Here is a 14668-nt window from a genome sequence, read left to right on the forward strand (position 1 = left end):
AGGGCAGCAGGACCCGAGTGTTTCATTCTGTTTAACCCTCAAAGCTGCAAATGCTGAGCCGTGTTTCTGCGTCTCTGTGCAGACAGTAACCCTCTGGACCATCAGGTCCTGGATGTTTCCCTCCCGGAGTGTTTCCCCAGCGCCAAGCGGCCCAGAGTCAGTCTCTGCAAGAACAAGGCTGCACCTGAAGAGTCCTACAGCAGAGGTACGGCTCAGTTTATCGTCATCTCTGTTTGATGGCGTGCAAAGGAAAACAACAGGAGCAGGTTTCTGTGGAGCTCTTTGAGGGTTTAGACCACGGGTCTGCAACCTGCAGCTCTGAAGCCTCATGCAGCTGACCCTAACCCTAACTCTCATCAAACTCAAGTTTTCTTACCAAAACTTATTGAATATATATAATTTATAAAAGTCCAGTTCTTTTTTGAATTTTGCAATTTTTTTTAATTTTAAACAAGTATAAATGTATATATACATTTTAATTTGTTCAATTTCTTTTTTTTTTAATAAATGTGAATCTATTAAAGTTTTAAATAAAGATTTCAAAAATGTGCAAAAATTTAAAAAAGATTGCAAATTTTTAAATTTTTTTAAATAAAAAAATGTCGATGTGAAAAAAAATTTAAAAATTAAAGAAACATATTTTTTAAAACTTCCAGCAAATTTTGGCAAATTTTTGAATTTTTAGCAAAATTTTTGAATTTTAAGCAGATTTTTAAAAGTTAAATTTTTTTTATTTATTTTTTTTAATAAAAATGTAAAAAAAAAAACATGTTTTAAAAATTTTCGGCAAATATTTGAATTTTTAGAAAATTTTTTGAATTTTTTGCAAAATTTTTGAATTTTTAGCAAATTTTTGAAATTTATTTATTTATTTTTTTTTTTTAATAAAAATGTAAAATCAGACATCACATTTACATTTTTAAAAATTCAAGAAAACTTCTTGATTTGATCATTTTTAATTAGATTATGACTTTGTTTAGAGTCATTAACATTTTACAGCCTTCATTATGAAGACAAAGTAGATTTTGTGGCTCAGGAAGGACTATAATTCAGATGAGCTGGGAAAAATGGCTCCTATAAAAGCAAAGGTTGCAGACTCCTGTTCATTAAGGAAAAATAAACCCTGGTGCACTTTCATTAGATCATGTACAGTCCAGTCTAAGTCTTTGTAGAGACAGACATGGTTTTCCTGTAGCTGCACTTTGCATCGTTGCATCGTAGCATTGTTGCATCATCCTCCGTCTGTTTGTGTCTCAGAACAAATGGTGAATGAAGTCCTGAAGAATAAAAGAAGTATAGAAGGTAAGAAACCAAACTTTAGTGCCTGATGTGAGTGGATCAATCCATCCTTCATTCTCACACTCCCTGATCGTCTGTGTCTGCTGCAGATTTCTGCCTCTCCTGTGGAAAGATGAAGGCAGCAACCTTCCACCCGCTGTTTGAAGGAGGCCTGTGCCAAACATGCAAGGTAGGAAACATCAGGAAATCATGAAAACAACACATCCTTCCTCCAGTTATTTACCTTAAACTTTGAGAAACATTCGTGAATTTGTCCACAGATGTTTTCAGACGTGTGTATTAATGTCGTAGCAGAATGTAATCTGCACTTTAAAGCAGGAGTAGCCATAAGAGACAGATAAAACTCCTCTCAGGAGAAACTCCTGACAAGCGCTCAGTCCTGACCCCAGAAATGTTTTGTATCTGCTGTGTTAACTCCCGGGTCAAATGAAACTCAAAAAAAAAAGAAAAGCAGCAGAGGAGATGACTGAGCGAGAGTCAGGATGTGATACGGACCATTAAAGCTGTCATGCTGGGCTGATAAATCTGGTCTGGCTCAGGATGACTCACAGAGATCTGCCTCAGGATGATGTTTCCCAACATGAAGATAAACAATGAATCCAAGAAATGTGATCACAGCGAACGAGGATGATGAATCCAAGACCAGACTGGAGTCAAACTGCAGCCGTCAGGATCTGCACCACACAGACTCAGGGACTGGTTTGAGCTGTTGACTGAGAATTATGAGGATTTATTTCTCTTTGTCCAGGACGTTTACCTGGAGATGTCCTACATGTACGATGACGATGGTTATCAGTCGTACTGCACCGTCTGCTGCGGAGGACGGGAGGTTCTGCTCTGCGGGAACGTCAACTGCTGCAGGTCAGTCACAGAAACACATCAGGAAGTTTTCACATGCAGGGACGCCGAGTTGGTGCAGAGAAACAAAGACGATAGAGCTAAATAAAAACCTTCAGACCATGATGGGAGAGAAAAATTCAATTTACATCAGTATCAGGATTTTAGGGCCCCAGTTTGAAAACAGGGCATCTCAAAACACTGAGGATTATTACGCTTTGAAGAAAACAAAAACAGAAAAACCAAAAAAAAAAGATCATTACGCTTTCTAGAATTTTTTTTGAATAAAAACAAATAAAATAAGAAATAAGCAATAAAATGAAAAATAAACAAAAAAAGATAACATTTTCTGGAAAAATAAAAAATAAGAAATAAAATGAAAAATAAGCAATAAAATTAAAAAATAAAAATAACAAACAAAAAAAGATCATTCCGCTTCTAGAAAAATATAAAGAAGAAATAATATAAAAAATAAGCAATGAATTAAAAAATGAAAATAAGCAAACAAAAAGAAAAATCATTACACTTTCAGGGAGAAAAAATAAAAATAGATAAATGAAATAAAGAACAAAAAAATCATTGCATTTTCTAGAAAAAAAATAATAAAAAAATAAAAAGCAATAAGATAAAAATAAACAGAATTTTACACTTTCTAGTAAAAAAGAAATAAAAAAATAAAATAAATATAAATAAGCAAAAAAGATTATTACACTTTCTAGAAAAAAAATCAATTAAATAAAAACAAACAAAAAGATCATTACACCTTCTTGAAAAAATAATATAATAAAAATTAAAAATATTATTATTAATCTTATTTTTCTCATGTTTTTCTTCCTGCGGCCTTGACCTCAAATTGCTTGCTTTTAGTGTTCACCAAAACTCACCTAACTTAGTGTAAAATTCAGTTATGGCAAATAATTTATAAATTCATTGATTTAGTGTGAAAATGCATGCCCGACAGCGCCCCCTAGGTGAGAAAAAACTCATCCCTTCTTTCTACTTTCAGCCTAAATCCTGAAATATGTTTTTGCATAACCATTCTCTCCACAGAAAAGTCTTTTATTGACACGAAATCCTTTAGTTTTAGTCTTTGTTTATAAGCTGGGTTGGGAAAAGTGACCACTTTTCTCCAGCAGAGGGCGAAATGTTTTCTTGGACTATCTAGTACCGTGGGGACAGATCCCCTGAATAGATCTTAAAAACTGACTCACATGATGTGCAGTTTTGGGGAAAATCTGTCTCCTGATAGAGTCTGTAGACACCATCTGCAGTCAGACACCATCATCAAAAATTGTATTGGAGAAATGTGAATCATCCCAGCCCCTCTCCTCTGGTTCAGGTGTTTCTGCGTGGACTGCCTGGACATCATGGTCGATCCCGGGGCGTCCAATAACGCCCGTTACCTGGACCCGTGGAGATGCTACATGTGCCAGCCGCTGATGCAGTACGGCGTGCTGAAACGGCGGCACGACTGGAACGTCAAGCTGCAGGAGTTCTTCGCCAACGACAACGGGCAGGAGTTTGTGAGTCACTATTTTGTTTTTTATCTCTTAACATCTGTTTTTTTCCTCCAGTGAAATTGGGTAGTGATTGGATTTTATTGATACCAGTTCTTTCATCAATTCTGCTTATTGATCTGATTCTTTATCAATACCTCCTGTGAATTTTCTCTGTACAAAAAGGAGCCTAACAGATTTTATGGGTCAACAACAGTTAAGTTTATCAGTGAATAAGTAGTTCCTGGATCCTGATATCTCTGGATGTAAATAAATAAAAAAAAGGGCAAAATCACACATGTGATGTTGATGTACTGTTTTGTTGTATGTTATTGACTGGAGTAGGCCATTTAGTGTCTGGAAGTGGTTATAAACATTACTCTGAAGTGTTTGGAACCTTGCCTTAGTTATGGAGTTAGCCATAAGCCTGCACATCACTTTTCTATTTATATTTATATATAAATAAATATATTAAATATAAATAAATAAATATATTTATATTTAGAGGTTTCAGTGTTGTTAACAAAGACAAACTGTAGATGAAAGTTGAAATTCTGTCGTTAAAACGAAGCTATATCATGTATGCTAACCGCTAGCATATATGTAGTTTATGTTTGGAACCTTGCCTTAGTTATGGAGTCAGCCTTGAGCCTGTACGCCACTTTTCTTTCATTTGCCTGTGAGTATTTTTATATTTCGAGGTTTTAGTGTTTACAAAGACAAACTGTGGCGTGTTTCTGTGACGAAAATTGATATTCTGTCTTAACACGAAGTAATAGCGCTGTATGCTAACCGCTAGCGTATACACAGTCAATGTTTGGAACCTTGCCTTAGTTATGGAGTCAGCCATGAGCCTGCACGTCACTTTTCTTTCATTTGCTTGTGAGTATTTTCATATTCAGAGGTTTCATGTGGAGGTATTTTAGTGTTAACAAAGGCTAACTGTGGTGTGTGTCTGTGATGAAAGTTGAATTACTGCCCTTAAAAACGAACCTATACCGATGTATGCTAACCGCTAGCATATCAATGCATTTTCCTGTATACGTTAGCATCAAGCTAGCGCTATTTCGTTTATATCGTTTTTGGTAAATAAGGAGATTTGTACCATGGGGAATGTGTTGAATATGGATCTCCTGTGAGGGAGTAATTTACATGTCTTGTGTGTCCAGCTCTTCAGAAAAATTTCAAGCTGAGAACCCGAGTTTTCTTGGTTAATGTTAAGCTAACTGCTGAGCTAGCTGCGTCAGACTAGCCGACGTAAGGTCCCACAGCTCCGGTCTAATGTAGAGAATCAATAAGGGAATTGTTAAGCATAAAGGTTAACTATATTGATGGACTGAACCATTTCTTACTGATTCTCAACAGAAACCAGTTTTTGATTCATATTCCTTAGTGTGAAAGATAAATGCCTCATACTGAGTTTCAAAGTTAAAGAGTGGTGAAGTTTATCCAGCGTCCCGTTTCAGCTTGTGGTGTAATCTGTAACTGTGTCGTAACGCTCCAGGCTGAGGAGTGAAGGAGATAAAGGTGGATGCAGTGTTGCAATAAGAAACTCCTATTTCCCCCGAACTATCAAACCTTAAAAACTCTCACACTCCTGATAAATCATCCCGAAAGTGACAGATACTCCGAATGAATCCTCCTGACATGTCACTCTGACTGAGAGATCATCCTCCTGCTTTTCTCAAACGCTGATAAGAAGAAACTCCTGAATTTCTAAAATACTGTTTTTACTTTTTCTGGATTTCCTCCAGGAGACACCAAAGATTTACCCAGCAGTCCCTGCAGAGCAGAGGCGACCAATCAGAGTCCTGTCTCTCTTTGACGGCATCGCCACAGGTGAGGAGGATGAAAACACTCGAGCTGATGATGATTTAACACACGTTCTGCAGGTTTCCATGTAAGACGTGTGTGTGTGTGTGTGTGTGTGTTTCAGGCTACTTGGTTCTGAGGGATCTGGGCTTCAAGGTGGACCAGTACGTGGCCTCAGAGGTGTGCGAGGACTCGATCTCGGTTGGCGTTGTCAGACATGAAGGAAAGATCCAGTACGTCCACGATGTCCGGGAAATCACCAAGAAAAACGTGAGGAAGCAGAACACACACTCTGCTAAGACACACACACTCTCACACGTTAAAGATCTTTGATGCATTCAGGTGTAACGTGTTTTTGTGTTTCCGTGTGTGAAGCTCTAATTGTCTGGTGTTAGCTCTCTGTTTGAACACGTGTTTGTGGCGGCTCAGGTTTCTAAGTTCCTGAGGGATGTGCTGCCTTTGAAGGAAGCTGGGCGTCAGGGTGGAGAAACGAAGCGCACCTTAAATTGTCATGAATCATCGGAGAAGCACCAGAGCGACTTTGTGGTGTTGTGGTTTCACTTTTGTGTTTTGAGGATGAGATGGCGCCGAAATATTAATACTCATAGATCTAAGGATCTTTTTAAAGAGTTACTCCTCAGAATAATTCACCAAAAACATTTAACCTGCTGTGATTTTATTTTTGCAATATCGTGATTGTAGTTTTCTTAAGTTTTTTTTTTTTTTAAACTTAGATTATTCTGACTATTTGGCATGTTATTTAACAGTTTATAAACAGTTAGCTTAATTAAAACCAAAGATCTAAATGGAAAAAAAAGGATAAAGGATCATTTAAGATGGTATTGTTTTAACACTTTTTTAAAATTCAGGTAAACAATTTATCAAACTTGTGCCAAGTAAAATTAAAATCAAACAAAAATGCTGACGTGTAACATTAAGTTTTCAGTTTTTAGTCTTTTTGCTTTAACTCAAAATGAAAATCAACTTGAACACATTAAAGGAAAGTGCACACTGGCTATACAACAGCTAGCTTCTTGTTATAACCAAGCACCAACCTCCGGTCTAAGTACATGAGACGATGCTGAAGAGCTAAAATCTGCTGTTTCTCCAGCGTCCACTAGAGGCTGGCTCCAGAAGAACAGGAAGTCACAAACACACCAAACCAAAAAAAGCCATTTTCAAAGCAGAAATTAACCTTTTTACAGTCTGTTCAAAAAACGTCTCCTGTCTGAGTCGCTAATTTTACTACCAGCTCCCACTGTACGGGGGTGAATTTATTTCTAACTCGGCCGTTCAGAGAATATTATGATCACGAGCTCCCCCAATCAGAGGCACAGCTGACCAACAGGCGCCCTTTAGCTGTACGTGAAGCCCTTGCCACTACCAATATGGCCGCGATAGCCGATCTGCTTCAATTTCCATTTCAGAAACAGACGGGTGACGTCAGGGAGCCAGTTAAGCCAGTTTTCATATGAAGCTGGGCTAAAGATTTAATTTTCACAAAGTTTTTAGATGCAACAAAAAGGTCAAAGGGTTGATTTTAGTGGCGTCTGTAATTTCTTTAAGGTTATCCAAACTCCAGCAGCTGTGTCTCTGGTTTGGTTTTGACGAGTGCGGGACACACCTGGAGCACCTGGCTCTTCTTTTCAAAGCAGGAGGATTATTGTTGTTGTTTGTCAGAAATATTTCTCTAAACAGCCAATCAGAGACGACGTACCAGACGTAAGAGCGGCACTGATCGAACTGAAGCGGGAAACAAAAGCAGGCGAGCGGCGGCGGCGTGGTGACGTGGCTCGGAGCCGAGGACAAAGAAGTGCTTTAGCTTCTGCAAATCCCCTCAGCGCTCCTTTCATTCGTTAGTCACAGTGTGTGTGTGTGTGTGTGTGTGTGTGAGCAGGGTCTGCACCCCGGCTCTGTTTTAACTGTTATGTAAGAGACTTAGAGTATCCCTCCTCCTCTTCCTCCTCCTCCTCCTCCTCTTTCTCTTTGTTCCTTTATCCCAGATTCTTTCTTCATTTCTTTCACACTTTCCTTTTTCAGTCGAGCTTGAAGAAATGAGTCAGGGAAAGTGAGCAGGTTGAAGAGTTTGCTCGGTGTGTTGCTGCTGTTGAATGAATCACATGTAGAGATGAGTGATTTGTCCGTCAGGAGAAAAATCTGTCATTTTTAAGTTAAAACTTCTTGAAGAATCATCAGTTAACCTTTCTTTTTTAATGTTTGCACAAAAAGCTTTTTTCTCTTTACCATTAATTTATTTTTTTTAATTTAAGGGAACGTAATCTGCAACAAATCACACACAGGCGTAAACATAACTCATGTCCCTGTGTTGTAATAAGTAATAGGAGATACATGAACACTGTGGCTGTTGTTCCCTCAGTCTAACACTTGGTGGTGCTGTTGTCTTCCTCAGCTGCTGGAGTGGGGTCCCTTCGACCTTGTAATTGGAGGAAGTCCCTGCAATGACCTGTCGATCGTCAACCCAGCCAGGAAAGGCCTGTATGGTAGGTCCCTGATGGAGGAGGGAGATTTATCAGAGGGTTGAGAGTCACTGCAGCTTCTCCTGCTCCAAAGTTCATGTGCAAAGGTCTGAAACCTGCAGCTCTGAATGTGGATCGATTCATTTAGCTGCCAAAGTGCCAACTACAGCTTTATGCAAGCTTGATATGCGGCAACACATGAACAAACAACAATAAGGAATAAGCTGAGAAATATGATCAATATGAGCTGTCAAATTTAAGTGTTATTTAAAATTTTTAACAATGTTTTAATTTTTTTTAAGTCTTGTTAGGTTTTTAAAATTTCAAAATTGTAAATTTTTTGGCAAATTTTGGAAAAGTCCAAAATTTATTCATTTATTTTTAATTTTTGCAAGTTTTTAAAATGCAAATATTTTTGAATTCTGAAAAATGTTGGGAAAACTTTTGAATTTGCAATATTTTGCAAATTTTGGAAAATTTAAGGTTTTAATTTTTTAATTTGTTTTATAATTATTTTGCTTTTTTTTCAAAATTGAAATCTGCAATTTTTTAAAAATCTTTGCAATTTTTTTGAATATTTTTTAAATTTTCCAATTTTTTGAATTTCTTAATTTTGAAGTTTTGCAAATTTATGTAGAATTTTTAAAATTCAAATAACTTCTTGTTTAGATTACAATTCACTAGATTTTACTATGTATAGAACTTTATCCACTTTTTAGTCTTTAATGTGAAGATAAAGTAGATTCTGTGGCTCCTGAATGACTTTAATCCAGGTAAGCTGAGTCTAAACGGCTCCTATGAGAGTAAAGGTTACAGACCCCTGATCCTGTGAGTTCAGGTGAATGAATACACATGAACACATGAACTGATGAGCTGAGACCTGGGGTGTGTTTGACTGTTGCTGTATCCTGATGAGACTTCCTCAGATGGTTCAGGGTTTCTCTGGTTGTGATCGGGTTTTGTTGCTCCAGAAGGTACAGGGAGGCTTTTCTTTGAGTTTTACCGCCTGCTGAGTGAAGCCAAGCCCAAAGAAGGAGAGAACCGGCCGTTCTTCTGGATGTTCGAGAACGTGGTTGCCATGGGGGTCAACGATAAGAGGGACATCTCCAGATTCCTGGAGGTGGGTGACAGAGACTGGAGTGTGAAGCAGAGTTGTTGCTATAATTTCTGTGTTTACCTGGATAATAAAACTTTGTCTTTTCATGCGATTCTGTTTTTTTTTTGCAGTGTAACCCTGTGATGATCGATGCTATCGAGGTTTCAGCTGCTCACAGGGCTCGGTACTTCTGGGGGAACCTGCCCGGCATGAACAGGTAAGATCAGGGGTCCTCAATCTGCGGCTCTGGGGCCTTATGTGGCCCTTTGACTCCTTTGCAGTGGCTCCTTGTAGCTTTAAAAGCTATTTTTAAAATAAAGATTTTTTTATTTTTCTTACAGAGGGTATTAATGATTAGAGACTCTGACACTAAATAAAGTCATCAGCCCTGGGAAGATAACTAAATCTACAAAAAGACTAATCTGGAAAGTTTTAATTCTGTGTGGATGGATTCATTTAGTTGACAATGTGCCAGCTTAAAACGCATGCTTGCTATGTAGCAAGTCATTAGCGAAAAAACAAAATGTTGATGAGTTGAGCATTTTCAAAAAATTTGAATTTTTGAAATTTCAAAATTTTGGGAATTTGAAAAAAAAAATTTTGGGAAAACATTTTAATTTCACTTTTTTTTAATTTTTGCAAAACATTATTTTTTTTAGTATTTTCATCAAATTTTTAAAATTTCAACATTTTTGAGTTGCGGACATTATCATTATCATTATTATAGGTTATCAAACTAAAATATTATAACAAAACTTGGGTAAGGGTTAGGTTTTTTTGCAAATTTATATAATCAATTTTTTTTTGCCAATATTTTAAATTTCATTTTTTCATTATGCAATTTTTGAATTTTTTGAACCTTTTAAAATACAGAATTTTTTAAAATTTTCTGCAAACTTATAAAAAAGAAGAAAAAAAGGTCTTGTGGAAATTTTTGAAATATTTAAAAAATCCTTTTTTTTTAAACTTTCAAATATTTTTTTAAATATTTTTCCGTATTTTTGTTTTTGCTTTTCTAATTTTTTTGCAAAAAAAATTTGCATCTATTTTTATTTATATATTTTATTAATTCGCTACTTTGTATAGATGACTTTGTATCCTTATTGTGAAGATAAAGTAGATTTTGTGAGTCCTGAATGAATTAAATCCAGCTGAGCTGAGACAGAATGGCTCTTATGAAAGTAAAGGTTACAGACACCCTGGGTTGGATAAAAACACTGAACTGAGAAACATTTGTGAGAGTTTTTTATTTGAAGCCTGATAAATAAATCAGCACCATCCCTCCTCTATGTTTCAGGCCTCTCTGTGCGTCTGGGATGGACAAGCTGGAGCTGCAGGACTGTCTCGAGCACGGGAGGGTCGCAAAGGTAAAGAGAGATGAAACATGTCACAGTTGATGGATTGACTGTATTTTATTTGCGTGTCATGCACAAAAAGTGCCCAGCCCCCATGGGTTTTCCTGAATTTCCCTTTGATAGATAAAGTTTTTTTCATTTCATTCATTTCATTTACAGTTTTTGCTTTAAAAATCTCTTTTTGGTGACACGTCTTAACCGTACGTTTATCTTTTTCACAGTTTGGCAAAGTGCGCACTATCACCACTCGCTCCAACTCCATCAAACAGGGGAAGGACCAACACTTCCCGGTGCTGATGAACGGGAAGGAGGACATCCTGTGGTGCACGGAGCTGGAGAGGTGAGCAGGAGCTGTCGGACCTGTCCCTGGTTTGCATCTAAGGGGTCTTTTAGACAAAAACGGTTTCAGGATGAAACACTAATGTGTTGTTGCGTTTGGCCTCTCGTTTACGCTCCGCAGAAAGAATCAGGTGCTGTTAAAGTCATGAATACAAAGCTCTGTCTCTGCGGAGAGCCTTCCTGTAATGTTTGCATAACAATGGATTTTAGCTTCCATCCTCTGCCTCCAGGGGAGTCCAGATGCATGTAGCACAGCTTGTCTTAGGAGGAGTTAAAGTTTATTATACCTGCGAGACCCAGAGGATGTTTGAGGAAAGGCTCAGGTTGAGAAACAAGCTTTAACTGAGGACAAAGATCTTTGTTTTTGTTTATTTTTGATTGTAACACTGGTTGTTTTTTTCCTGCAGGATTTTCGGCTTCCCTGTCCACTACACAGACGTGTCCAACATGGGTCGTGGTGCCAGACAGAAGCTCCTGGGCCGGTCCTGGAGCGTCCCCGTCATCCGGCATCTGTTCGCACCCCTGAAAGACTACTTCGCCTGTGAATAGACCCCGCCCACCCGTCACCAGCAAACAGACCCCACTTAAGAAACCCACCAAGCTTTTCCTTCGTGACACTGACTCCAGCAAACATCAGCCGCCAGCGTGTGGAGACAGCTGGAGGTTTCCTCTGCTCCGTCAGACGCTACAGCTTCACTGAGAGCGCCTGGAGACGGCGTTCAGAAAGCACTGCAGTCTAACACTCACTTTCACAGGTGCTCAAAACAAGCAAAAATGAGCAGAAGCCACATGACAAGGCTAAAGTCTTCTGCTTTGTTTTTAAAGCTGTACAGTGGATGTTTTTAACCGCCTGTGGGAGGCGCTGTTTTTATGTTGACAACACTTGATAGTTGTAGAAACAAGAACAAAACGGTGCTGCCTGTACAACTTTAAGTGGCTCAGTTTTTAAAGTTTTTTAAGTGTTGCACATTTTCAGAGATTGGTCACCTCCCTGCAAAACCAGCGACTGAGATGTGTGAGAAGCAGACTCCTTTTAGATATCAAAAAACACGTCTTAACTCACTTCAGCCAAAGTCTGGAGATGTTAAACTGAAATCCTGCTTCAGTTTTTGTGTATACCGCTCCAGTCCGCTTCAGTTTTCTGTCTTATTTAAAAACACAACAACTACAGACAACTAAACAAAGCAATAAGGGCTGAAAAATTGTTCATTTTGTCGAGTTGTTTTTAAGTTTTTTCATCCTCAGCGGCACATCGTAGATTCTAGGGAAGGTGCTGTTGTGGCTCACGCAAAAAAAGTTTGTTTTATTAAAGTAAGAGTAAAACATTTTAAAGTGTTTCTTGGTGGTTTAAAAGAAAAATAACCTCAGTATTGGAGCAGGTGGAGCAAACCTGTACCTGAAGCAGGACTTTTTTAACAATTTTATTTTACATTATTGTTTTTTCAAAAAAAAAAAAGGAATACTGATTTTAATTATTTTAGTCCATGTTTTGGTTGATGCGAGCAAAAAGCTTCCTGTAAACAGAAAAAAAAACACTTTAACTAAAAGTTGTTATGACTGTTTTTGTGTAGACAGATCAAAGATTTGAGTGACTTCTCTGATGATTACACACAAATACTTGAAGCGATCAAAAACAGCCTTTGAGGATTAGTGTCTTATATCTTGCTGTAGATGCTCGAGTTCACTGGAACGGCTGGATGTCAGTGTCTCCACATGTGGCTGCCTTAAAATCAGGAAAAGAAGTTCAGATGTGGTTTTACAAGATAGGAAATGGTGGGAAACACTGGTGAATGTGGATTGTTTTAGAAACTAGCACTGACTACTTTTGTTTATAGAGGAGTTTTCTCAGTTTTAGTGATTGTGTCACACCTTTGATGCCTGTTGACGCTGTGTGTTTTCTGTTGCCCACCAGCTTTGGTTTGCAGTGTGTTGGGGTCGGTAGTGAAAAGAAAAGAGCCTGAATGTGAGTTTTTAAAGCCTTCAGGGATGGTAAACATTAGCAAACATTGACTCTGAAAGTTTTAAAACTAAAATAAAAACAAAAATCACAGGTACACCAGGCTTTCATGACTCCATTGTATTAGATATCTAGCTTTCTCCTCCCTGACTTCACAACATACTGTTTACCAAAGTGTTGGCGTGTTCACCAGAAGTCCAGAGCTCTCTACTGGATGGTTTTCTCTGGTACCTATTCTCCTGATGTGACCAGTGGACCAAACTCACAAAAACTCTGTACAGTCTTTTTTTTTTAGCTCCATTCGTGTTTTCTTTCTCTAACTGGAGGGTTTTGAAAAACTGCCGGCTGTCACCAAATCAAACCAAATGGGCATTACCTCAGATAAGGGGGCACCTGTACATCACTCCTCCTGTAGGATCTCTGTTCTGTGAATATATACTGTAGCTTTCTGCTCCCATATGCCCTGTATATAAAGCTTTTATTTTTATCACTGGAACTATTTTTAAACAATGTTTTGTGTACTGTATTGATAGAAAGGTTTACAAGTATTTTTACTCCCTTGGACCGATAAGAAAACACAATGCACAGGCCTTCTTGAAACTTTTTACTTAGAAATGGCGTGGTGCTCCTAACAGTGCCAGTGGGAACTTCTTACAGTTTTCAGATCTGATTTTAGAGACCTTTAAAAAACCAAAAAGTAATTGTTTACATGCTTCAACTAATACTGCTGAATGTTTTGCTTGAAAACAACGCAAAAAGAGTATAGTTTATTAATCCTTTGGTAACTTCTTTTAAAAACTTTTATACTGAGAAAAATATATATACACTTTATAAAGCTAATGTTATAGAACAATATAGAGCATATTAATCAGTAGCTTTCCTATAGCTGTGTCATGTAGATGAGTGTGTATTTGTAGATTTGAGTGAGTGATGTCTGAGTACAGATGCTTCTTTTTTTTAACAAACATTTTTTGTGCTTTTTCTTTGACCAGATTAACATTTTAGGATGATTTATTTTGCCTTTTTATGAATCTACAGTGCAAACATGTTAAAAAGAACAGATTCTGTGCTATTTTTATACTTTATTTGATGTATTTTTATGTTTGTATACTTCCTATAGCAACCTATATATGATTTTCACTCAATAAAACACAGCATCTGCTGAGAAAAACAACCCTGATCTTGTATGTGCCACTTTTTTTCCCATTTTGTTTGATCCCTGTGTTTATTATTCGGTATTCTTTATTTGGATCCCGTTTAGCTGCCACATATTGGTTACTGGTCTTCCTGGGGTCCACACAATAATAAAATAAATAAAAAATGAATGATTGAATATCAAAGGTTTAACATTTTTATTATGGCTAAGATTCAAAAAGTTTTACAAGAACCAGAATCATTGTTTGTTTTGGAAGGTTATTAGGTTAAGTACCAATGTTGCTATATGATCAGAAGTACACAGAATTGAATGGAATAAACAAAAACAGAAACCAAAACAAACGTAAAAACTGTAATTCATCAACATTTCATCGTGTATATCAAAGAATCTGTTTTGTTGGTAGGGGAATTTGTATGAATATCACAAAGAATTGTTGTTAAAAGAAGCAAAAACACAAAAAATGGCTGTTGTCCTGATACAGTGCCTTGTGGTACTCCACAAGTGGTTGTGTTCTGTTAAACTGAGTTACCATGGAGAGAATCAAACGATGACTGTCCCAAGGACTGTTGTCACAGACGGCAAGGTTGCAAATAACTGACTCTTTTGGCTGTTGTTGGAAGTTCTAGTGCTAACAACCAGAATAAAAGGGCTTTTTTAAGGGACCATGGCCTGTTAATTTCTATTTGGGAAAAGAATTGTGTAAATAAAGTGACTGTAACTTCTCTTGCCCATTACAGGAAAGGGAGACAGGTAAACAGCCAACAATTTGTAGAGTTTAGTGTAAAATCTAGAGAAGTTTAGGCTTGGGGGTGTGATGGTTTCAAGGACATTTTGAAGCTTCTCA

General features: G+C 37.4%; 1 protein-coding gene across 2 annotated transcripts in view; it reads left to right on the forward strand.

Moving 5' to 3' along the window:
- The window catches only part of dnmt3bb.1 (DNA (cytosine-5-)-methyltransferase 3 beta, duplicate b.1), a 49712-nt gene extending 35925 nt beyond the window's left edge, over positions 1 to 13787 (forward strand). Inside the window, exons 10-22 of one of the 2 annotated variants that reach the window (XM_074681309.1) lie at positions 83 to 205; positions 1258 to 1302; positions 1389 to 1468; positions 2048 to 2160; positions 3476 to 3659; positions 5387 to 5471; positions 5569 to 5714; positions 7855 to 7945; positions 8893 to 9041; positions 9149 to 9234; positions 10315 to 10384; positions 10594 to 10712; positions 11119 to 13787. In XM_074681309.1, coding sequence (XP_074537410.1) covers positions 83 to 205; positions 1258 to 1302; positions 1389 to 1468; positions 2048 to 2160; positions 3476 to 3659; positions 5387 to 5471; positions 5569 to 5714; positions 7855 to 7945; positions 8893 to 9041; positions 9149 to 9234; positions 10315 to 10384; positions 10594 to 10712; positions 11119 to 11260 — 1433 coding nt within the window. In that variant the 3' untranslated portion in view covers positions 11261 to 13787. The remainder of the gene's footprint in view (positions 1 to 82; positions 206 to 1257; positions 1303 to 1388; positions 1469 to 2047; positions 2161 to 3475; positions 3660 to 5386; positions 5472 to 5568; positions 5715 to 7854; positions 7946 to 8892; positions 9042 to 9148; positions 9235 to 10314; positions 10385 to 10593; positions 10713 to 11118) is intronic. The other variant, XM_074681310.1, reaches the window with a different exon arrangement.
- Positions 13788 to 14668: the final 881 nt, after the last annotated feature.

This window comes from Halichoeres trimaculatus, unplaced genomic scaffold (assembly GCF_033239565.1).
Source record: "Halichoeres trimaculatus isolate MK-OKI-2021-1 unplaced genomic scaffold, fHalTri1.1 fHalTri1_scaffold_11, whole genome shotgun sequence".
Taxonomy (NCBI): Eukaryota; Metazoa; Chordata; class Actinopteri; order Labriformes; family Labridae; genus Halichoeres; species Halichoeres trimaculatus.